Below are 26,583 nucleotides of genomic sequence, written 5' to 3' on the forward strand. Positions count from 1 at the left end.
TCCTTCCGCCCCCATCACTAATAAAGCCAGTTGTATGCTTTTTTCTACTGGAAATTTCCTCTCGGAATGGCGAAATAAGAGCAGCCTTTGTCGCTTTTATTTTCCGTTTTAACAGAGTTTCTAAATCTTTTTTTAAATTTGAGCCCCTTCTTCCAACTCCACGTTCATTACTCCCCCTTTTCTATATTAATATTCATTCCTCTCCTAATCCTGAATTTTTAGGGACCTTTCAAAACATTTTAAGTAAGAATTTTTGCATTTTTTTATCTCTCCTTTAACTGGCATATTCTAATTAAAATATTTATTTGAATTTTTTTAATGTGAACATTAAAATTCATTGATGTATTTTATTATATTTAAATATAATGAAGCCCATCACTTTTATATGATTATTTTTAATTTTATGTATTTGTATGAAAGATGTTGAAACAATGAAGTTTAATAAGCGTATGGGGCAAATGTATTAAAAATAAGAGGCAGATAAAGGCCGAAGAAAACTTAGCATGATCAAGTTCTTTAAATGCTTTCAAGTGGATAGGCCAACAAAGGAGTCCAAATTATTGGCGAGTTCTTTATAAAAAGATACACAAATGTGGAAGAGATTGTCAATTATTTAGTTTGATTAGATTTATCAGAAGAATCTAAAAATTTGCATTAAACTACGATGTTATTTATTTAATTGTATTAATTATATGTGTATTTTTTTATCTGTTTTATTATTCGTATTATTTATTATAAACATAAGTATGGAATGAACGTTTATGTAATATTAATATGGATTATTTTTCAAATAAAATTGTTTATTTCGTTTTAAGAGTACATGTTTTACCAATTTAAAAAAAAATCTCTTTGGTGACTGTCACAAAGGTTGAGAGCTACTGAATGACAATGTTCTCAGGGAACATTGGATCCGAATAGCTGGATCAATATTTTTAAGTAGATCTTTTCATGGTGATGGTGTCAGTTATTCTAGCGTTGTGGTATATTTATGTAAGAAATATCCATTTCGGTGTATTCTATTACAGAGATTTAAACTCACATACATAACTGTACATACAACGGTTTTATGTGGGTCAGTTAATGAATTTTCTAATAATTTTTATACAATACATCGTAATACTTCTTAAATAAAATAGCTTTATCCTATACATTATTCTATATTCTCTAAGCATACAATAATAAATGAATACCGTAGCATATTCCCTTTTATCGTAATATTAGTAAGTATTACTCATATATACGTATTGACCAATAGTTTTCTTTCCAAAAAAAAAATTTTAAGAATTTTTATTCACAAAAACAGTGTTTAAAAAAAAATAGTACGTCAAATATTACCTGGTTTTAAACGAATAGTAGGTCTTAATATTGTATATACCTTTCACAGAAAAATCTCAGATGTTTCGTACCTATTTAAATGTATGTAAATATATATTTATATATAAATACATATTTATTAAATAAAATATGGTAAGGGGTGGAAAGAAATGCCTTAATATAATGTGACTGAGCAAATTTTCCCTTCAATTAGGTTTCCAGCTAACCGACCCATGAAACAATGAAATTCTCCTAAGATTTTACGGTTGATATTTTTGAAGTGGACGGCTAAAACACGCGTACGATCTCGGTTAGTATCACCCATAGCACTGAAATTACGCACTTGCGCTCATATTTCATAAGGGTTGAATTACTTTTTACGGTCTTATGCTTAGAAACTACTCCCAGTCTCCAGCACAAGGCTTGCTTGGTAACCAACCATATTATAGATATATAATTTTGATTTTTTTATTTATTTTTATTTTATTTGTTCGGGAATTGTACAGCTTTACATTTGAAAAAAGTATATAATAAAATAAAGTTACATTAACAATAATAAACATTACGTTAAATTAACAAAAATAGTTACATTTATAAAAATAAAGCCAATTAAGCAATTCTACAATTTTTTTTTTAAATTTTTTATTTTTTTTATTTTATGTATTAATTTTAAATCAAACACAGATTTTTTGAGTCTACTAAGTTGTATTTTATTAACAAAAAACACATAAAAAATTATATTGTGACAATTGTTTCGCCTTGTTAGGGCATTATCAAACGAATGTGAAGATCAAATGGACTACGGTCCTTATGTAGCTATACAATTCTATGTGACAGTTTTAACATGTGCAGCAATAATTTATGGGAGACAACAGTCTCAAATTCTACAATTATTTACTAAGAAAGCTTTATACAAATATACTTTTGTTACTTTTCCGCCTTTTGCTGTAAGCGTATTCAAAGAGGATAGAATGCAAATCTTTGATAACATGTACACGTTTATTTACAACATTTTGAGTGTGTCTACACAAATCACATTTTCTCCGCTAAAGATTTTTTTTAGCGTTTTTGACATTTCAACAAAGATGAAGAAGAATATGGAAGTCTGGACATTTACAATGTAAATTGTAAATGCCCATAATTACATATTCTTCTTCAAATAACGATTTAACCCAAAAATGTTGTGAAATATGAATAACATCATCTCACTCTCACAGTTTCAAACTGCTTCGGAAGATCATTCCGTGGCGTCGGGCTCGAACAGCAAAGGCCCGCTCTCGAAATTTTGTGTGCTGGTTTTAAACTGGTAAGATAATTAAACCCATGGCACGACTATACAATATTAAAAAAATATATAAAATGAAATTTTTGTATTATACTGTATTGTAAAAATTTCATTTTTCGCCCTTTTTCAGGGAATTTCAAGAATAAAAATATCAAAGATGGAGTAGACTCGATCACAGTTCATTTTGTATTCATACCACATCCTTCCCTAATTGTGTAAACAAGACATAATGTAATTTGAATTTTAAATTGTTTTTCACCCTCGCGAAATCATTGGAAATCCACCCTTTACTGAAATTATTTTATTTATGGTAAAATAAGCCGGAAATTATGTTATTCTTTAAAAATTTTAACCAGGCACATACACTTTAAAATTTGCAATGTAGAAATAAAATATGAATAAAACATAAGTGTACGTTTGCGTATTTTTAGATATGCTTACGTTTTTAAATTTGAGTACAAAAAAATAGTAAAAAAATACTACGCTTTTGTTAGTCTATTCTATAGTTGGGGATTATTAGTTGGGGTGGTACGAGTAATGCATTATTAAATAATGTTATTTATATTAAGTGAATTATGAAAATAATACTCACAATTGAGGAAATATTCAACAAATTACAACTTATGACCGTCAAACTATATGGTCAAAAGATCCTTACATTTGCATTTATGAATTACTCTCACATAACACAAGAAAGCATATCCCATACACAATTTATGGTAACGTGCATAGAAAAATAACATCCAAAATACAGAAACACATCAATCAAAACGTCAATAGTCGATCTGGAAACTGACGTTTGGAAAAAGTTCGGCGGTTTAAAATTTAACGGCTAACTAACATCTAGTCTATGCAGCGAAACATATACAAGCAATTATAGCCTCTAAGATTTAGTCTCTTGAATATTTTGAAAGACATATTGGCATGGCACATTAAAAGTTACTAATGCATGAATATGTTGTAGGTACCTACTCAATAAAATCGGGTGTGGGGTTGTGGTCCCGTGGTTAATGTCGCGGACTCTTAAGTCAGAGTTTCTCGGTTCGAACCCTCTCTACTACAATTTGAAACCTTTTTCTAATAATGAGCCGCTTAGGCTCACAGAAATAGTATGGAATTTAAATATTTGTGTAAATAATAAAAACACAAATATTTCTCTTTAAAAAAAACCTTACACAAACTTCTTTGGTCAAAAGAACTCTAATTATAATGCAAGAAAGTTGTACAACGTGCTTACATTATCTATAAAGTCGTTAAATACCAAAATTTAGTATATGGTGCGTCAAAACGAAGTTAGGCCATACATATTTTAATCTTTATTTTTTTTTAATAAATATGTTACTATACTTCTTAGATACAGGAAAATTTACCTTTTAATTATTATTGTGTAAATATAATAATATAAACATGTAAACTATTTTGCACACACATACATTTTTGTTTTCTTTTTATAATAATATTTTTTGATGATTAAGCATTTATTTTATGAAATAAGAATAGGACCGATTTCGAGTTTATTAATATTATTATTTTTACTGCTAGCCATTTTAAAAAATATTATTTTATCAAATATACGTATTACTTTGTGGTATGCTTATATAATACTCTCCTTTTCATTCATCGTTCACTTTGTGTAATACCAATTAAGTAGCGTTTTTAAATGGTATTATACAAAGTAAACGATAAATCATAAGGATAGTGTTAAATTACTGGTTAAAACTACAGGTGTTAATAGCCTAGTTGTGCTTAAATTAGTAAACTCAAGAGTGGTCTTATACAACTATTTTATTTCTGTATTTCTATTCTCATTTATCATAATATAAAACAATTTTCTTCAGTATTCTTCTACATCTATTTTGAGGTGTCAAAAAATAATGTGAAAAATTACTCCTGCAATTGGAGATAATCTAGATTTTTTAACTAGTATTAACACACATTTTTTTTTGGAAAAAACAATTAAGTTTTGCGAACAAAGATTTTAGAAATAACTTATACTTTGTCAATGTCCTTATTGCTGTCAGTGGGGTGTGTTTGACACTTAAACATCGCCAACCCTTGACCGTTCACTTAGCGCGTTAAGGCTAAATAAATAGTTAGGACTGTCCACCCTCGGTGACAACCATGAATTCTAATACCTTAATTAGCTGTTATTTCTCTCGCGATAAGGGCCTTATCAAGCTCCGAGCGCCTGTGATAGGTTTCGCAGATAAAATGGCCGGAAAGCAGATATCCTTAAAGAAAATTGGCTCGGTAAATCAGAGAGATGCGGGTCTTAGAGCCTGATGGAGGTCGTTCGTGATTCGATTTCCTTTATAGTCTCTATAATATGTACTCACTAGCTAGACTTGAGATTGATACACGCGAAACGATTTTTATTTTTCCGTTAAAAGAAGTATCTTAAACTATGTATCTGTATTTACCGATTGCATAATTATTTGTATTTGTTTTTTCGTATTAAAGTAACATAAGAATTTTTTATGCAAGAAAAGTTCTGAAGATTTATTTTAACTAAAACTTGACTAAACCATGACATAAAAAAACATAAATTTATCTAAGAACCATGCAGTTCACATTTTTTGTTAGATTTATTTAACAATATTTTAATTTAAAGGTGTCTCAAATTGATATGCAACCTTTAAATTGACAACTAGGGTGAATAATTCAGTGCTAGATTTAATCAAATAAAAATTTAAACAATATTTTAACTATATATGCAAATTTTTATTCACAAATGATGAACTTACTCTACTTAGGATTTTTTTATATAAATTTTTTATGCATATCTCAACAATAATAAAGAATTGTGTTGCTATAAAAATTTTACGATCGATCAATTGAGTATTTTAAGATTGATCTATCATGAGATAGTGAAGTTATCACTAGTTGAACTGTGTAACATTTACCATACTTGTACTTAACTTTTAAGTTTTTGTAGGTTAATTTATAATAAAATAGAGTTCAATGTAGTAGATAGATCAAAAAATACTATTATGTAATCATCTCTTGAAAATATAATCAATTCGCATTGTGATCAAATTTTACAAAAAAAGCTGTTATTAGAGAATTTTAAAATATTCAAAGAAAGATTAGTATTTATTTTTTTCGTCTATTTTATCTCTCTTGTTACATTATGATCACTTCTGTCAAAAATTCTTTCTGAAAATTATGCTTAAACCTCTAGCAACTCCTTATCCCTACATTATTTATTCTTCATATATTCATTAAAACCCTTATCCGCACCTTATGGTGCATAGGGCACTGCATCATTTAAACGCAGTGTTATCTTGATCATTTACATATGAAGGAAAGGTGATCAGCCCTCCGCTTCAGGTACCAGTCCAGGGTTATATTGAATAAATATTGCAGTGAAAAAATCACTAATATTTATTTGACCCCCCCTGAGAATCGAACGTGCTGACCATTACACTACGGAGGCGGACATATATACGGATAAATATTTAAGCTTTGCTACTTATCTATTCTACATACGTTTCTGCTAAATTGACATTTCCAATTAAAGTTGTCTCACGAAATCACCTCCAAACATACATGTATTTCACTAACATCCCTTGCGGCGATTTGAGCAAATTACCGAGATAATTGGTGAAGATAACGTATGATAATTAAGTAAATACTAATTTATAGTTAATAATTAACTTCTTGTTACTTATAACTGCTCCCCCAACACATCATGTATATCATCTGTTCGTGATAGCTCTTAGATATTTCAATTAAATAATTTTCGTTTGTAAGTATGTGCATATATAAACTGACGGTGCTCAAAGTTTATTCCGTTTTTATTATTTTTATGGGATGATAGTAAAAACTACGGTTTTTTCTTCATAGATGCAGACCCGACTCTTCACTTAAAAATATTATGTAAAAAGCTCATGATTTGAATTTTGTTTTCTGCGGTCTTTTCCTACTCCCATTTCTAACTAAACTCGCTTCATAAATATGTTTTTTCCTCACACATTTGTTCCAAATGTTCTAACCATCAAACACACCTTTAATTTTTTTGTCAATAATGTTTATCTCAGGCTTTAATTCCTTCTTCATTTCACCATTCGAACAATAACCATACATCGATTTGCTGAATATTTATCTGAGAGATCGCAGTTAGACTACATTCAGCCTACTTTTATCCTGCTTTGACAAATCCATGCTTCGATTCCACCTTTAAGGACGTGTATTGCAAAATATCTGCAATAATGTAGTCCTTTATTCACATACATCAATAACAAATTATTATGTTACTTTTGTAATACAGGATTACTTCTACATTCTACAAAAAAGACCAATTTTAATATTCGAAAGTACCAAAACACTGATATTCTTCTTATTATAGTGCCACTCAACGCTGAAGGTCGTCATCATGGCAATTACTTAAATTGGAACCCTCAAACAGTGACTTAGTACCGCAGTGGAACCACTCCCTTCAGTTGTTACGCCGGGATATACGTCTGCACTCTAAGCTGCGTTTTTATTCCACATTGAAATGGAATAAACATGTATTTATTCTTATTTCTATAATACTTGATAGATTGTGTACATAACGCTCACTATTACTTGTTATATTTTTTGACATATCAACATAAAATAATAAGAATATGGATGTCTGGGGATTTACAAAGCTCACCTTTCTTAGCCTAGCTTATCTTTAACACACTCCTTATCATTCATCGTTCACTTTGTGTAATACCAAAGTGAACGATGAATGATAAAGAAAGTGTAATATTACCATACCACGAAGTTAACAATGCTTTTAATATACAAATATAGCTTATCTTTCCCTATGCTAATATAGATGGCTGTTGTAAACTCACATGTACTAGGTCACGAGTTTGATCAATATATCTGGAGTTTCCGAAAATTGAGTAGTGTAGTTGTCAATCATGGTTATGATTGTTGAATGTTTGTATTTTTTTTTTTAAATTTTCAAGTACTATCTTCTCTCTGATTGCAAACAGCTACATATATATGGTATCAAACGTTTTGATCAAAATCACTAGTCTGTTATTGGTTAGATAGAAGATATTGCTTTTTATATTATTGTATTAATTTTTTGTACATGACGTTTAAATAATTAAATGTTACACGTGCGTAAAGTGATAACTTAACCAAGACTCTGATGGTCGTAAACCCTGCAAATGCCCAGACTTCCATATTCTTCTTCATCTTTGTTAAAAGGTCGAAAGATATAAAAGAAAAATCAAAAGTAGAGATAATACAAATTTGTGAACAAGTACTTGGACATACTCACTGTATTGTTAACTTGTATTTGTATTTGCAACTTAATAGTGTTAGTTATTCTCTGTGGGAAATAAAAAAAAAAAACATCTGCGCGCGATAACGGTTTCATAGAAAACAGTACAGGACTCGAGACTCAAGAAAATAAAAACCAGAAATAGACAATTGTTTAGTTCTGTATATATTCCTGGACAAGTTTCCTGGATATGGGGACTATTACTGGAGAATATATGGCCAAACGGTGGACTCTGGAGACGACTTACTTCCCGCCTAGCTGGGTCCATTATTCCGTCCCCTCGGGAAGGAGCGAGGGAGAGAACACGAGAGCTCATACCTCCGGGAGATTTTTTTTGAAGTAATTGTACGGGTCGAGAGTAAGGTCTACAATTATTTTGTTAAATCCGTAAAAAAGAGAGAAATACGGAGAGAGTTCAAAGTTCAATCAGTTATTTGAAAATTACCCAGGTATGTATGTACTACGTACAAAAACTCGCTTTCTTTTAACGGCTGAAATGTGTAAATTAATTAACTTTACGACTAGGTTATTGAGGTCAGGTAAGGAGTCGAAATAATCGACGGGTGATATAGGAAGAGATTCGTGAATATGGAAAAGGCGAATAATGTTTTGTGAGGTTAAAGTAGTTGAAAATTCGAGCAAAAGAAGAGCGTGGAAAACTTGGCATGTTCAGGTTTGTCAAATACTTTGGCGTGGTCAAGCCTAAAGGCGGAATACTCGTCAAACGTTTGGCAATGGATGTTAGAAAAGACAGAGTGGTGTGGCATTCTATTCTCTCTGCCTACCCCGGAAAAGCGGCGTGATGGTTAGTCAATTAGTTAAATTGTATTTCTACACCACTAGTTCAGTATCACCGATGTGAACGGTCTCAAAGAGCAGATCGAATGAATGATGGATCGATATCGTTAGTTCATCAGTTCATCCGGGCGCATCAGCATCTTGGACCAAGACAAATAAAAATTGATGAAAACAGAATCAAAACACATAAATCACAACAAGCCTGGTCTGTTTGGTATTAATATTTGACCAATAAGTCAGTGATTTGAACAATTGATTCGTTAATGAACCTGGGAACCGATTCATCTGGATAAAAAATACTCATATAGTATAAGTATGTAGTGTTTCCGATAATATAAAGATAGTCACAAATCAAATAGTAGTGACTATGTAAGAGTCATAATATATCTTAAAATAGAATTCTGAAAGGAGCTGTTTGCATCGAACATGTCGATATTACTCGTATAACTGAATTATTGTATAATAAGACATATAATGATTTCATTAATGAAAATTTTCTTTTAAACTTCAAACATTACTTTTTTCGTTAAATTTTTTTTTTCACCTACAGAGTTAATCATTATAAACATCATGAAATTTATACATTAAACGGAACCTGATTGATAGAAAATAAATAAAACTGTAAAACATATTTAGTTTCCATAATAATAAAAAAAATCATGAAAATTCAGTTTCACCAAAACATGTCAGTACACAATATAATATTTTTCCGGATATGTTATTTCAAAAGCTTCATGAAGACTGACGGATTATTTTATGCAGAACTTTTTTCCACTTCTGTCTTGAGTTTTCGAGAGTCTGCTGCCTTGACGAATTAAAAAAATATATATGGAGACGATAAATACCACTGAGCCGAGTGGTTCCGTAACACGTAGTAAATCAAACATTGGTCCAGGAGTTTCGTAACTTTAAGTTTAGACAAATTGTCGAAGTTAAGGCAACTTCGACCGACTTTACGAAACTTCGGCAGCTCCGTAAACGTCTTAGAAAATAATATTGTGCCAAATGCTTTCCGACCAATCCTCATCGCCCCGATAACGAAAATAACCAATAAATCAAATTGTGTAATAAAACAACAACGATATAGCTTTTTCACACTAAAGGGAAGCTAAACAAAATTCTAAATACTTTTTTCGCACTGGAGATAATCTAGACAATATTCCATATAGCTTTTTTGCACTGGAAGCAAGCTAGACAAAATTCTATATCTTTTTTTAGAGAAGGCAAGCTATATAAAATTCTATATGTGTAGTTTTTTCACACTGGAGTAAAGCTAGACAAAATTCTATATATTGTTGTTTTTTCGCACTGGAGGTAATCTAGACAAAATTCCATAAAGCTTTTTCGCGCTAAGGCAAGCTTGACCAAATTTTATACCCTTTTTTCAGAAAAGGCAAGCTAGATAAAACTCTAAATATCTAGTTTTTTCACACTGAAGTCAAGCTAGACAAAATTATGTACAGCTTTTATCATTAAAGACAAGCTAGACAAAATTCTATATGTACTTTTTTCTTACTAAAAGCAATGTAGACAAAATTCTATGATGTTATGTCACACTAGAGGCAAGCTAAACAAAATTCTTTCATATATATATATATATATATATTAAAATATCTTTCGTATATTTGAATTATTTATTTCAGAAAAAAATTGATGAAATCGTGGTCCTCGACCCCTGCCTCGTTGTGTAAATGACATAAAATTTTGTTTAGTCTTACACTAATGTGATGACGACGGTAACGACAAACCTTGTTACTCTGGTCAAATAAAATAAAAGTGGAAAAAGCCATATACAATAAAATAAACTAGTTGTTGTTTTAATGTATAAAATGGAAATCCACAAAGAAATATCACCACAAAACTTATTGTAAACCAAATTAAAACATTAATATGGTTTTTTATCTTTGTTTTGCGAAAATAATACTGTAAATGTACTCATGAAACCGTAATATTACAGTTTAGAATTACATTGGAACAGCTGGATTCGCCAGTTGGCATTGATATCGTCGCGTGTCTCTCATTTCGTACAATTTGTCTTTGACCTGAGCTTTTCTGAACTTCCCCAATCCTCCCTCCCATCTCGTCGAGACATTTTGTAAAATGTGGAATTTTGTAATAGAAACAGTTCAATTTTATAACAATAATTTTATAATAATTTTAAACAGTACTTATTTTGTAATACTTTTATATGTTTTGAATATTGAAAGCATTAACTTTGTGGATCATATTGATATATTATTTCAAGAAATAAAAATACTTTGTGTTTTGATCCACTCACATTTCAAATGTGAGTGGATCAAAACACAATTTTTTTTTTATTTCTCGAAATAATATACTTTTATATGTGTATAAAATGTATGTTTTTTACATGTTACTGATCTCTCAAATTCTCGAATAAAATAAATATAATAATAAAATTTACTTTGAATCCAACTCTTCAACTTGATATATTAAATATATGTTTTTAACTTGATGTAACTGATCTGTTGAATTCCCGAATTAAATAATTATTAAAATATATATACATATATATATATATATATATATATATATATATATATATATATATATATATATATATATATATATAAATTGTATGAATCTACTTTGTTAACTTGACCTATTAGGTCAAAAACTTTTTATTATTCGATGCCTTGGAAGGTTAGGGATATCTCATATCAAAGAAAAAGCTGGGAAAACATACCTGTTTATGAATAAGTAGGACCTGGAACTCTGCAACGTCACTGACGGGTTCTCCATCGGAAGTGACGTAGTACACGAGAACTTTGCTGGAAGGAGCCATGTCGGCACGGACAGGGAAGCTGAAAAAAAAGAATATAATTTATTAAATAAAAGTCTGGAACATCCGGTAGTCAAAAGCGCTTACTATAAACTACGCTTAAGAGATATTTAAAAATACTTCTATCGACGGAACTCGGTCACTGGCCATTTGAAGCAGATTTGAAAAAAAAAACATTATTTGATTCGGCAGTCATTTTGCAGTATCTAGTCATTTTTAATTAAAAATTTTCTTGGAAAATATCACTATGATATTTCTCAATATTTTTTGTGACACTTATTTCGATGCATTTGGCCGGTGTTTAAAAATTACTCGGATAAGTAGTATTATCCAAGTAAAACTTAAATTAAAAAATGATACAACCTATTCAACTTATAAATATGACAAACACATAAAGTTTTGAATATGATAAATACTTGGCCGTGTCAAGTAAAAACTTTAATTAGATCAAGTATTTCAAATACATACTTGAATGTGATTAGGTCAAGAGTCGGTTGTGTCGGGTTGTGGTCCCGTGGTTATTGTCATGGACTCTTAAGTAAGAGTTTCTCGGTTCGAACCCACTTTACCACAATTTGATAATATAACAGAAAAAATATGAAATCGAGATATTTGTGTTAATAATAAAAACACAAATACTTAAAAAAACAATAATCGGTAGGAATGTATGCAGAGACGCATGAATATGAAAGAGGTGAATATTGTTTGCAAGGACAGATTTGTATGGCGTTCTATTCTCGATAATATAGATAATTAGTTTTTTTAGAATATTCATAATTTTATTTATATACATGGATAGATCAAAAAAAAATTCAAGTCGGTGATGTTTTGGTAAATTGGTTTTACATTAAAGATAGCTTGATTTTATTTTGAATGGAAAGGGGGTATTTTGGTCCAGCGCAATCCGAGGATAATAAATTATAGTAAGTAATGAAGGCGTCAAGTTGATTAGCCGCCATGTTGTTAGGCGGAACGTCACTAGATTAAATGCACTAAATATTTATCGCATGTTTCTCAAACTTTAGATAGAAAACCACATATTTATGAATACCATAAATAGGGATTTTGGATCTTTAGCTGGGAATCGACATCGCAGGAGACTAATCCCTATTAAAATCAGGCCACAAGGCCTACACCCAGAAGAAGAAGAAGAAGATATTTATGAATAATAAAGCTTTAAAAAACAAAGCATCAATTTTTTGGAAAATTAATAAACCATCACGTCACAGGCTAGGAAGTTTCACTCGAGCGTATTTTTGTATAAAATGCATAAGAACTCAACTATGACTCACACGCTGAGCACTTAAATTACTAATAAGAGAATATTAGAGTATGTCATCTCAAATGTTCATATTTATATATCTTTTTCATCTTCTAACCCTTATTAGCACCAACTATTGGATAAGGCACCATATCGTATTCACCAGAATAATAAGGGTTTAAAAATGTATGATGAAATGCCTGAATGTATTAAGAATGAAAAGAGTCCTAAAGAATTAAAAATAAATATTTTATGTAGGTACTGTAAGACGTAAATATAAATCATGGAAATTAAGTGTATATAATAGTTTGTATTAAATGTAATATAAACAAGCTAAAAAATAATTGTATTGTACATATAAGTGTAAAAATCACTTATATTTATTTTAACCCCCTTAAATGATCTTATGTAGAGCTGAAAACGTCAAGTTGAACATATAAAAACCACAATATTCATCGTTGACTAATTTTGATAAACGATAAAATTAGGAACTATGTGTTCTTCTCTTGGGAAGCAGTAAGGTGTAAGTTGCCTTGGTGATTCGATAAAGAACTCTAAAACATATAAAAAACGTTTTAGCGATTCCGGCGAGTCAATTTGCGTCTTGAGCAATTTATAAGATAGAATCACATCACTTGATTTTTTTTGCGACCATCCAGAGAGTTTATTTTAAATAAGGTCGCAGAGTCTTCACTATCTGAGTATGGTTAAAAAAAACTAAAGTCTGAGTACTTGAAAAAACTATTTTGTTCTCTTTGATTCTCCGTTTAAAAATTTCACAGTCCGGACTCCACACTTAGGATCCATATTCAACGATACTTCTATTATACAAGTTTATGGCTTTTTATTTATTGATTTGTAGAACTCCATTTTAATTTATGTATTAATTTTAAATCAAACACAGATTTTTTGAGTCTACAAAGTTGTATTTTATTAACAAAAACACATAAAAAATTATATTGTGACAGCTTTATCGCTGTATAGTTTGAGGAAGGTTTCGTGAGACTTCTTCTGTATAGGCTGTGTGTATTTATAAATTATAGTCTAATGATGAATTATTTATTGATTCGGCATTAAGTTTGTGGAATGACATGTTGATGATTAAAAAAAAAACACTTGTAATAAACCACTTAATGAGTTTTATTTTTTATTATACACGCCTAGTTTCGAAAACTTACAGATGTTTTCATTTACAGGTGATAATTGAAAACTTTCAACTTTAAACATTAGTTTTTAATTTTCACCTGTAGATGAAAATATCTGTAAGTTTTCGAAACTAATCGTGTATAATAAAAATAAAACACATTTAGTGGTTTATTACAAGTGTTTAATTTTTTTTAAATAGTCTAACCTTGTGATGTGAACCTTATATACAATTTGGTGTGATTTCTAGTGGGTATGAAGCTTAAACACGAAGAAGAAGATAGATTTATGTTACGTCATTAAAAAAGGGAAAGTTTGAGAAGCACCGATGTTTTCGCATTGTCGGTAGATCGCTGTGTTCTAACAGTGATGGGAGTTAGTTGGAAGTGTGTCGGTATGTAGCCGGTAGCGGGTTGGAAGTCCTATGATAATGTAATTAATCTTCATGCATCACGAGGGAGCAGTCAGCTAATCAAGAAGTGAGGTAAACTGAAGCTCCTGCATATTATGGATTCTATAATTATAACTTAGAGGCATTAGGAATAATTTATACCGGGTTGAAGCATATAACGTTACCGTACTGCCCTGTTCAAATATCTGTATTAAATTTTATTTACTAAGATAATCTAGAAAAGTAAGAAATAAGTAAAGCAATCAATAAAGGTTTACTAATAATATATAACCAACTAAATTGTACTATTAGTCCACATATAAAAATTTTCCCATTGTGATTCATTTGTCTTCTTTCTCTCTTTTAAAATATTGTTTTTATACAAATCGCTCACTCCTTTCAAGCACGTCATAAATAAAAAATCGTCAATTTTCAGTTGTGCATGTTTTCGGAATACCCAAAAAATGTACTATATTCCAGCAAAAGAGGCATATTTTTACCCGCTATAATTATAATTATAGCGGGTAAAAATATACTTTTTTATAATTACCCGCTACAGGGCAAAAAGTGTTGTTTTTGCATTTTGAAGGAAAGGTATTGTTTAATTATTTTTTAAATATGCTTAATATTTTTCAAATGGAGAAAAAACCTTCAGGTTTAAACCTAAAAAGATCTGTTGCACAGTAAAAAGTTCATAAGTGGCTTGATATTTATTTTTAATACATTGTGTTAAATTTTTAAATTTAAAAACGTTCTCCTGAAATATCAAGTATTTTGATTTATGACGTTCTTGAAAGGAGTGAGCGAAATGTCAAATCGTAATAATTTTATTTTAATGACCTGATGATGGAATGATTTTCCGAAACCTGTAGTCACGAAAAAGTGTTTATAAAAGTGGTATTACACAAAGTGAACAATGGAATAAAAGCTGAGTGTTTTATTACCATACCACAAAGTTCTATTTGCATTTAATACACAAAATATATATCTATTTCGCCTTATTTAAAAAAAAACTTCTCATAACGATTTATTTACAGATCTTATTTTATTATCAAAATTTGTAGCTGAAATATGTTGCGTCTTTAAAATAAAACTTTATAGAGCACACAATTTGAATAAAATCATATGAACCAAAAAGGTTTGTAATGTTATCATATTATTTTTTGACATCTTAATAAAGATGAAGAAGAATATGGAGGTCTGGGCTTTTACGGGGCTTACGACCGTCATAGGCTAGTTTAAGTGATCACTTTACATACGTGTAACATTCACCAAGTCTACTCATGATTGATAACCACACCATTCAAATTCTAGGAACTTCTATATACAGTATATGGTTCAATTTCGAAATATAGTGCTTGAACCACTACAATTTCACTAGAGGCATCTATTGGTGAGATGAAAGAAGATTTTTATTTGGACACACTAAAAACGTTGTATTATTTTCCATTAGTTTTTCAATCAAAATAAATTATTGTTAATGAATGAAGTCGAAAAAAGAATAGGGAATTTTATACAGTGTATAATGTGAACACTTAAATCAAGCAAAGACAGATAGTAAACTCAAAAATAAGGCATCAATATTTTCATTGCAGTAATCTTTTTTATCAATTTAAAGGAAAAAATCTTGGTGATTGTGGGTACTTCTTACTGTGGGTAAAAAGCTCTTCTTAGTTGATTTATAGCCCGAGATTTTAAGTGGCTTGTATAGTGTTGTAACCAATTTACGGATATTTAGTTTCTGTTTGTATAAAAGCGGATGAATACATTACCGACTGAACTCTGTGAATGATACAAATAGGCTTTTAGTATAAACCGTTGAGGTATTTAATAAACGCCCCCGATTGGTCACAATCCACTTTGCATTTTATTGCAGTGGTCTGCACATTTTGCTGCACATCGATTTACTGAAACGTCGGTAATTTCAGTTCATCGCAATGCAATGAAATTCTCTTTGTGTTTCTGAAAAATGGCCGACGCAACGAGCGAAACAAATCGCAGAGCAAAAAATGAGTTGAATATTTAAGCTGTTTGAATCGTAACTAATTCATGAAACCTCACCAAATAAATACCATTTTTAAAATTCAGTTACCTGACTCAAAATCAGAAAATCATATTTTTAACTAAACTGAAATATTCAAATTTCATTTCGATTCAGGGAAGATTATGAAAGAAAGTTATTTGATCTAATATGGAGGACTTTGCGAAGAGTTTTTAAAATATTTTGTAGGTGTCATGACTTGATATTTGACTGGCTTAAGCCGGACATCTATATTCTTTCGTTAAAAGCCATAGATGTGTCGCCTCACGTTGAGAAACCAATAATAATGATACATCATCCGTTGGTTGAATTATTCAATATCTGATCACAAACGATACATAAACAAATGAAAGGGCAGGATGATGAACTTCACATAAATGTATAAAATGATTACTTTACTTAACTAAATGCAAAATTCACATATATGTTCGGACATATATCTTCTTTTTTTATAAAAAAAGTTACAAATTATTTTGAAAAAATGTCCGAACCTCAAAAAAGTGGTTGCATTAGCTTAAATCAAATAAAACATATGTGTATGTCACTTTATATATATTTTAATTTTAAAAAGGTACGTTTCTGAACGTAAATATTATATTTTTTCACCTGCAACCACCTTATTTTCAATTGAATTTTAAATTTAGGTTAATCCGGTATCGAGCATTGGATTGAGATATACGTACATTAAACGCCACCCTCGGATCACTCTATTATATCAAAGTTTAATTCCACTTCCTTCATTCATCAGGCGACAGTAAAAAGGTTTTCGAGGATGAGAGCGGAGGGGAGAGTAAGCCTTCGGTAATTCCGTTTGATTGAGGCTTCGCAAAAGCAGCCCGGGGAAATTACCCGCGATAAAAACGCGGGAAATAGGGGTTTGTCAATTTTCCCTCCGCCCTTGAATTCGTCATAAAAAATATTTTCAAAAACAGGACTGTATAATGTGTGCGCGTACGTTCAGCAACATAAAATGAACATTTATAATCGCTTTCTGGATTCGACAGATACCGTCATCAAATATTTGAGAACCAATTTTCAAATTGATTTCTGCGGCCCGTTAAATATTTTGTTTGCGCTGAAACATAAATGCCATTTTTTCAATAGCTTTAAACTATTTTCAATAAATATTAAATAATATTTTCAAAGTTATTAATATTTCATTATTCATAAGCTCCACGTTTAACTAATCCCGAAAAAAAAAACTACTTGATAATTACATTTTTTTGGTAGGAATTGAATAAATTAATCATACAATTAACATAATTATGTATTTAAACTCAGTTTTTTGCAGATAATTTCAACGAAAAATGTATATTTTTATCAAACTTAAATTGAAAACAATTTCCTTAAGAAAAGAATTATCATTTCTTCAAATATAGTTAGGGAGATATTCTCTTTAGTATCCGATATCGTGACGGGTGAATTCAGAGCCACTCCCCTCCATTGTCTTTGATTAAAAGGTTTTTTTACTACGTTTTCAATCAGATAAATGCCAGGAAACGGAAGCTTTGGGGAAAGAGGGTGCAGAAAATACAAGCGTCGAAAAATTAATTGACTTGTGCACAACTTTTCACCTAATTAATTAAAGTGGGGTTTACTTTGAAGAATGCTTTTTAAATTATTACCTAATATCGGATAACGTCAAACAATTTATTATCCCATTGCTTTTTGGTTTCAGCGATCGTGTTCTTTTTTAGAGATTGATGAACCACGTTCAATTATATTTGTCTTCTGTAGTATGTACAACAATTAATTTTTATGTTAGTTTTTCTTAAGGATGTGGTTCATTCTGTCTTTTTAAATACATGTTTACAATATTTACTGTAAGTTACTGTTATGTTCAACAGATGGGGCTGCCCTTGCGGTCAAAAAGGCTGTTAAAAAACAACTTTTATACTTGTCAAAAGTAAATCTCATGTACATATAAAAATTCACGCGCATTTCAATGCAACTTTGCGTTAAAACTTTCAATTAATCAGTTAAGTACTTTAGGAGATGAAAATTTAAAAAAAAAAATTAATTATGGAGGATTTATAATAAAACGAATTTTTATCTACAGTATAGGCAAATGACTTATTTTGACTTAAAAACTTAAGAGAGGGTAGCAAGAAGTCGCTTTTAAGAAGGAAAAGCCTATCATAGTATCAACCAAAAAAAAAACGTATTTTCACAATTTGTTCTTTAATACCCGATTTAAACCTTTTATCATTCAAAACAAATAACCTTATTTAACAGTTTCTGAGAAAAAAAAATGCAAATTAAAACGAAAGAGTTCCTGAAATTTATTTAGGAAGTTTTATACCGGTTTTTGAGAATAATTAATGTTATAACAAAATAAATAAGAAAATAACAAAATAAGTGAAAATAAATAAGAAAGAAAAAACACTTATTCGTAGTGCCTGATTAACGTTAGTTATTTAAAACGTTTTGAGTGTGTCCAAATACTTGTTCACAAAATCAATTAGAATTTGAGTAGTGTAGATATCAGTAATGGGTAGAATTGGTGAATGTTACACGTTTGTAAAGTGATCACTTAAACCAGCCTATGACGGTCGTCAGCCCCGTAAATGCCCAGACTTCCATATTCTTCTCTTCATCTTTGATGAGATGTCAAAAAAATAATAAATAAATAAAATAATACTAATAATAAAATAATTTAAAAAAAAGTTATTTAAACATTTTTCAGCGTTTCTTAAGAAAATTTGTAGAAATTGTAGAAAAAGGGTAAGAGTACGGTTTCCCAAACAATGGGTTGAGCAGGTGAGTGAATATTGAGTGGGTCCTCGCCAGTGTTAAGATGAATTAAAAAAAAAGGATGTGATACATTTGATATTTCATTCAGCTATTTATGCCAATTTTCTTCTACGACAGCTAAGAGGTGGGACCCAAGATTTGAAATTTTTGTGAGATAGGTCAGAGCCCAGTCGATTTTGGGAACCCATGGGTTAGAGGGTTATATCGTTTATCATATTCTCGCAGCGACGCTATGGAATATTGACGAGCTTGCAGAATAGCGGGATTGAAAGGGTTGCTATAGGCACTAGAATGTTATTTGTGTTTCATTATGTTTTGACTGTAGTGGCCTTTGTTCAGGGCTAATATTATTGTTAGCTACGAGTTCATATATGGAGCTCGGTACACTTTATTCCACGTGATGTTTCAGCTTAAATTCAAGCATAGGAAATTATTTTACCACATCACGTTTCAAAACAAATACTTTACAACAATAATTTATATTATTTTGCTGATGCAAATACCGTGAATATTTCTATTTAATCCGTCATATTTTTCGTATAAATTTATGTAAATATAAATATTTATTATCCTTGTCAGTTTTCTCTTATGATATTCCATTTGAATCATGTTTTACATAATCCTTACATAGATTAGTTCACATTTATTTTATTTGATCCTTTCTATATATTGAACAAATAATTTGTTGCGCATGTTTCACATGAGCATTTTTTTCATGTTGGATTACCGAAAAAAAGAGCTATTCAAACGAGTTATTTTACTTTGGTGAGTGGTATTAAGAGAACATTAATAATTTAAAAAATATTCGTAAATTACTTATTTTTATTTAACTTATTTTACATTAAAAATATACACTAGAGCGCATTGCTAAGAAGCAATATCTTCCAATCAACTTTTAACTGACTTATTATGCAAGATTTGTACCCTGTAAACATAGTTGTCCGAAATTAGTTGCTAAATACTCTTTGTATAAAATTAAAACCAAAAGAAAAGAAAAACATATTAAATGGTAGTTTAAATGATCAAATAATGACAATATTATTTATTTAAGTAATTGTAAAATCAATGAATATAAGAAATGTAAGGAAGTATGTAAGATCAGATGAGGGGTCGAAAGGGAAAGGTACAGGCAAACCTAGGAAGTGATAATAGATGAAGAGTTAGGTTTCAATAGTTAAAAAGTAATTTTTCGGGCATTTTTAAAAGGTTGATTAAATATTTTTTTTAATATTTCAAGAAATGAGTGAAACAATAATATTGATCATGATGATTGTTTCACAATTGCCTTGATCAAAATTGTTGTAATTATGAAACTTGAAGAAATGTAGTATAAACCACCAATACAAAACCACAAAATAACTAAAAAATCTTTGGTTATTATAGTTTTTTTTTTATTTTTTTCAAAATTTTATCTCTACGATGTTATATTTGGAAATACACAATAAATAGTAGGTTACGTATATTGTAATAAAATAATTCGGCAGCAAAATGGAATTCAATGCTCGTACCATTAATTATTTCAAAACAAAAACATTTGGCATGGAATCAGACATTCGATTCGCCCGCCATCTCATACATTACATTCCCGATAGAATGGGTTGAGCGAGAGGATGAGAGGGTGAGAGGATTGGTAGTACTGAATAGGTTGCTCCAAACACAGCCTCATATCACTAGTGTTATGACAATGAACAACCAAAGTTCTCAGAACTAATGTTGAATATTTCTGCACCGCAGCTTCGTAAATACATATGTATAACATACTAATGCTCTGGTTTAATGGTTTAATATGCAATAATGTATTCGTAACATCAGAATCTCTATGGGGCTATCTATCAGTTATATAAATTGAATTCATTCTCTTTTATATTTTATAATTATTATCTTTTATGATAACAAATTACATCTTTATTTATTGTTTCGGCATTCACTCTGTGGGAAGACAAGATGAAATTGTAAAAAAAACACTTGTTTTTACCACTTAAGTTTATTTGAATTATGACGACTAATTTCGGAAGCTATGCTTTCATCTTCAGGTCTAAATGTAAGCTAAAACATAATAAACAATTATCAGTTATATAAATTATAAAGGGATACGTTAGAGAAGGGAAGATGGAAGCAAAGATTTTGAAACTAGTCGTCACAATTAAAATAAACTCAAGTAGTAAGAAACAAGTGTTTTACTATGTTTTACTCTTTATTCAAAAAAAAAAATTCTGATACATCATTATGTATGTAAAATACCACTTATTGACTTTTGTTTATTTAAATTAAAAAAAGAGACAATTCTGTTACCTAATAGCTTTTTCTCAACAAGGGGAAAAAATTTACATAATATCCCATCAAAAATTACGTAACTCTCACCTTAAACTCTTTTATATAAATTAAATATTTTCAAATCAAAAACGAATTTAAAAGTGCATTTTCGTTACACGTTTCTCTCTTTTATGAATGCAAGTTAGGTTTTTCTTTTACTTATTGGGAATCATTAATATAATTAAGCTTTATAAAATTCTATTTCTTGTTTTATTTATAATGTATATTTGAAATGAGTAAGTAATATAAAAATGAAGAAGAAGGATGATTATAAATTACTTACATCCCAGTTCTCTTTACTATCTTCTAGGGCCTCTAATACCCCTTTGAAGATCGCTAGAAGATCACAGAAGGGCAATATTGCCGCTTTAAGAATAACTTAGTTAAAAGAGAATAAAAAAATCCCATTTTACTGCTTGACTAAATAAAACATTAATAATTAAAATTACAATTTTAATACCTTAAATGGCTAGTCAGTACCAAAGTTTTAAAAAAATTATATGACAAAGAGAGAAGCACATTTTTTGTGAAACAAACTATTCTAGACTTAGTTTTTTTGATGTCAGTACCTTTGAAAAATAACTTAAAGATTTTTTTTAAATTCCACTAGTCAGGAAAGCCTTTTTTTTTATTGCTATTCATTTTTCTACACTACGTGTGTTTTACTTATTGGTTTCATAGTTCCAAATACAAATTTTTTACCCCATTCTACATAGAAAACAGTATGTTTTTTCTCTTTAAATCCATCTGCTGGTTTTTGTTGAAAATCTATGGCTAATTCACCAAAACTTTCTTGAAACGTATAAAAAATTAATCCTGCATTCAAACATTCGATTCTATTCAGTCACATGTGGAAAATATGGAATGAATGTATGTTTCAGAAACCTTTGTCCAGAAATAGTTCTCTAATGAAGCAACACCAAATGTTTTGGGAACAATTTTCATTCATCACGCATCGTCTCTAATTTTCGTGAGTTTCAGAACACAATGTGTAGAGTTTGGTAGTTGTAACTACAATGCATGAGACTTCTGATTCAATTACGCATAAGATCAATATTACTATTTTCATTTCAATATTTAACTTCAGACCAGAATCTTACAGTAATTTCATAAAGAGATAATCCTGATTTATTATTTATTTTTATTACACTATTTTTTTTAACCTACAAGTTGTACATAGAAATATATTAATACCGATGATTTGAGTACGGTGCCATATGTTTATTACACGTTTTGAATGAATATGTGGAAATTTCGAAAAAAATATAATTGACGCTGAATATTTTATTTGTTTTAATTCATCATTAACATTTTGTGATATGCTGGGCGGTGTATGAGTATAACACCTACTCTATGTAACTAGAAACTGCTGAAATGCGAACGCTTAGCTGGAGTGTTCTAAAGAGACAAAATAAAGAATTTACGTAGCCCAGGTGTCACAGGCATCAATAGTAAGGCAGAAGAAAGGAAATTGAGATGGTATGGGCACATAGGACGTGGAGAACCTGAACATATTATACACCAGGCAATTACCATGGAGGTCTCTACAAGAAGATTAAAAAATTCATGGACGATACAGAAAGATAACATGATTCGAAGGCATGACCTAGGTGACGTTGTATATGATAGAAGGACCGAAAACCCGAGGACGAGGAGAGCTAACCCTTAAAGTCTACAAAGACGATAAGTTGGAATGGAGCCAGGAAGGAGAAGATTTTGTGATAAAAGTTAGAGGTTTTATGTTTTTTTTTATAAAATTAATCAACTTTGTTTTAACCACTTTTTTATTAATACAATTTAACCTACTGGTTTCGACAAGAACTTCATCATCAGGGTTTATTTAATTCTAAAACATTCTCACCAAAAACCTTGTGTGTAGAAGTTTTTGGTTAGAGCATGGGTGGCCAACCTTTTCAGCAGCCGGGCCAGATTTCAGAAATGAATAGATTAAGTTTATAAAATATGCCACAAAGTATCTGTGGAAAACATTCAAGGTCTTATGTTCATTTGATATAATTTTTCAATTGATTAAGTTTACCTGTAGTTGAACTTGCAGACAACGCTGCCGTCGAAGGAGTACCCGGGCTGGTTGCGGCCGCCCCACCTGATGACGGCGGCCGCCCCCGGCGCGTCGGGGGCGCGCCGCTCCGCCCAGTGCGTGGCCGCGCCGCCCGTCACCACGGCCAGCTGCGCGGCGCGGTCGCACGGGCACGTCGACAGCACGCTCACCGTGGCATGCGTGCCCACCTAGGGATAGAGAACGATAGAGAACCACAAGCTCAGCGAACACCACTAAACCGATCCACACTTGTGAAGGTCCACACCAAAAGGTTGCATTTCTAATATTGCACAAAAAATCATTTAAATACAAATCTGTTCTGTTTACTGTAGTCTATCGAAATCTCAACTAACATTCCGAAGAAACGTGACCAATCTTGTTTTAAACCAATTTGAATTCATGAAATCATACCAAAACGTAACAATTTTACAAGTTAGAATTCCTGATTATTTAACGTGACCAATCCTGTTTGAAACTCATTTGAAATCATGAAATCGTACCAAAACGTAACAATTTGTCTCTCATAGACTTAAATTATTACACTCTGTTACAAATAAAAGTAAAGTCATGAATAATTTAGAAAATTTAGAAAAACATAAAAATTATAATTCAAATAAAACGTAAAATAATAATATACTGTTTCAAAATACGTCACCATTATTATCAATGTTTCCTTTCACAAAAAATCTTGTTATTTGTTTGACTCCCCCTGAGAATTGAACTCGGGACCTCCAGTGCGGTAGCTGAGCGTGCTGACCATTTCACTGCGGAGGCGGAATTTATATATTGACTACTGACTGCTGGATATTCTATATTGAAACACACCAATATTTTTTTCTTCCTCTTTTAATCTGAGCTCATTCTTACTGCTGGATATGTATGCATCCTTCGAAAAAGAATTTATATGGCAAGTAGATGGTTAAATCATATTAAGCAGTCAGACAATGTGAGAAAAACCCCTATTTATATCAAAATAAAATTTGTGATTGTTCGAAATGTACCTGCAGAGGCTTTTCCACTCCTTCAATCAGGATGTAGCAGTTTGAAGTGGAGTTCCACTTGAGGATTGGTTCCCTCGCCAGGATGTAGTGACTCTCGATTTCTTTTCCTTCCACTGCGACCAGTTCAGCCTGTAAAAACATATTGATATATTAAACTGTTTACTAATGATTATTCCGTTACATTTTTTCCTAACATCTTAACAGTGGTATAGAGAGAGAATGGCATGCCTTATGTTTTGATTTTGAAATGTTTTGCTGTATGTTAGCTTAGAAATATTAACCCCCATATAATGACAAACATTCTTTAAATTTATTTTAAATTACCAGCGGCGTTATTTTCTAGAAAAAAATGAAAACTGTGCTTCTTGTATTTTAGTTAAGAAAAATAGGAAAACCAATTTCACTTTACTAAAAGTTTAATCATTTTTCCTCCTTTTGTGGCACAAGATACACTTTATATACAAGATTAAACCAAAATAAAATGTAAAATATATCTTTCACTTACTGTAGGTATTGATAAAAATCAATGTTTATATTTAGCATGGAAGCTTATTTCAATATTATTTGTTTTGCATCTAAATATTAAAATACATTCGTAAAATACAACTTTTGAGTAAATTAACTACAGATTATCAATCATGAAAATACAAAACTCAAAGTATGAATTTTTACCTGTTAATGAGAACATCTATAGTTCTCGAAAATAGTCGTGTATACATTAATAAACTCAAAATTGCTTTTTTTTTAAATATATATGGTTTAGCACAACTAATTCTAAATAAATAAATAATAATGTTTTTATTTTTGGTTCGGCATATACTTTGTAGTAAGACATGATGAAATTGTAATAGAAGATCACTTGTTTTTTACTACTTGAGTTTATTTTATTATAAGGAATAGTTTCGGGAGTTATGCTTTTATCTTCAGGTCTAAATATAAAGTCAATTTTTGGAACTATTCGTTAAAATAAAATAAAATATAGTGGTAAAAAACATGTGTTCTTCTTTTACAATATTATTTTTCATTTGTTACAATTTGACCGCAAACTAATAGATACATTATTTCAATTTGACTGTTGATAAACAATCTCTTTCGTATAGTAATTGATCCATTCTTAGCCGTTTCCCGGTCACCCATGTTAAGGCTACGTGCTGGAGGTGTAATCTGGCAGATTTGATCCCTTACGTGCGGGTGCCATACGCTACCATCCACCCCCTCGCGAGCTCCCATTATAACGAGAACAAACATGACCCGAGGCGTAAATATTTCCAATAATTCCTTCCCCGAGCTGTATTTATTATGATACCATATTTATACGCCTTGTCGAATCGTTTTCGATGTTTTAATAAAACCGCGATGAATTTTCACTAAGGTTATTGAACAATATTGCTTTTATATTTTATTTTTCAATTTCTATTCCAAAACAAGGAAGATCAACTTGGATTTCATGTGAAACACATTGATTTAAAAAAATTTTAATTTTGGTTCTTACATGAGAATAAATTTTGTCTACTCTCTTCTTTGTTTGGAAACATAACACATTTTTTGTGTTACAATTTATAAATATTTTGTATTATATTCGCAATTTATAAAAATATTTAAATGTAATGTATGTAAATAAATAAGTACACACTTGATAAATACAAAAATAATTCAATTAATAACGAAATATGAAGATAGATATAAAAATTAATAAATTCATTCACTATATTTAAGTCAGGTGGTAGTCCTTTGGTGAGTGTCCCAAATTCTCAGATTTTATAGGTTCAAATCGACCCTTCCACGACTTGGTGACATTTTTTGTTTATTTTTTACTTTAATGATTTTCTGATTTAATTACAGGTTCTTAGATAAACAAAAAAATATATTTGTGCAAATAATAAGAACACAAATATTTATTTTAAAAAATCTTTCAATATGACCCATGGTTTATGAAAATCATTTTTACAATAAAAAGATCATGATATACATAAAATAAAATAACAACCATATCGATTTAACGACATTTCTTTTATTTGACCAGTAACCGGATTTCGTCGTTACCGATATCATCAGACTAGTGGGAGGCAATATGACATTTTATATTTTATACCAATAAGGCAGGGGTGATAATTATGATTTAATATAATTGTTCTAAAATAATGAATAACATATGTA

The 26,583-nt window shown here is 30.4% G+C and overlaps 1 protein-coding gene across 1 annotated transcript in view; it reads right to left on the minus strand.

Moving 5' to 3' along the window:
- Positions 1-25,656, minus strand: part of LOC148302588 (C3 and PZP-like alpha-2-macroglobulin domain-containing protein 8) — a 102,972-nt gene extending 77,316 nt beyond the window's left edge. The window contains exons 1-4 of the mRNA XM_088271379.1: positions 25,484-25,656; positions 24,427-24,574; positions 23,405-23,613; positions 11,368-11,485 (exon numbers count right to left, since the gene is read on the minus strand). Of these exons, the coding sequence (XP_088127505.1) occupies positions 11,368-11,485; positions 23,405-23,613; positions 24,427-24,574; positions 25,484-25,656 (648 nt within the window). The remainder of the gene's footprint in view (positions 1-11,367; positions 11,486-23,404; positions 23,614-24,426; positions 24,575-25,483) is intronic.
- Positions 25,657-26,583: the final 927 nt, after the last annotated feature.

The sequence above is a fragment of the Brachycentrus maculatus genome, unplaced genomic scaffold, assembly GCF_059751285.1.
Source record: "Brachycentrus maculatus isolate JH-2025_06_01 unplaced genomic scaffold, ASM5975128v1 h1tg000439l, whole genome shotgun sequence".
Taxonomy (NCBI): domain Eukaryota; kingdom Metazoa; phylum Arthropoda; class Insecta; order Trichoptera; family Brachycentridae; genus Brachycentrus; species Brachycentrus maculatus.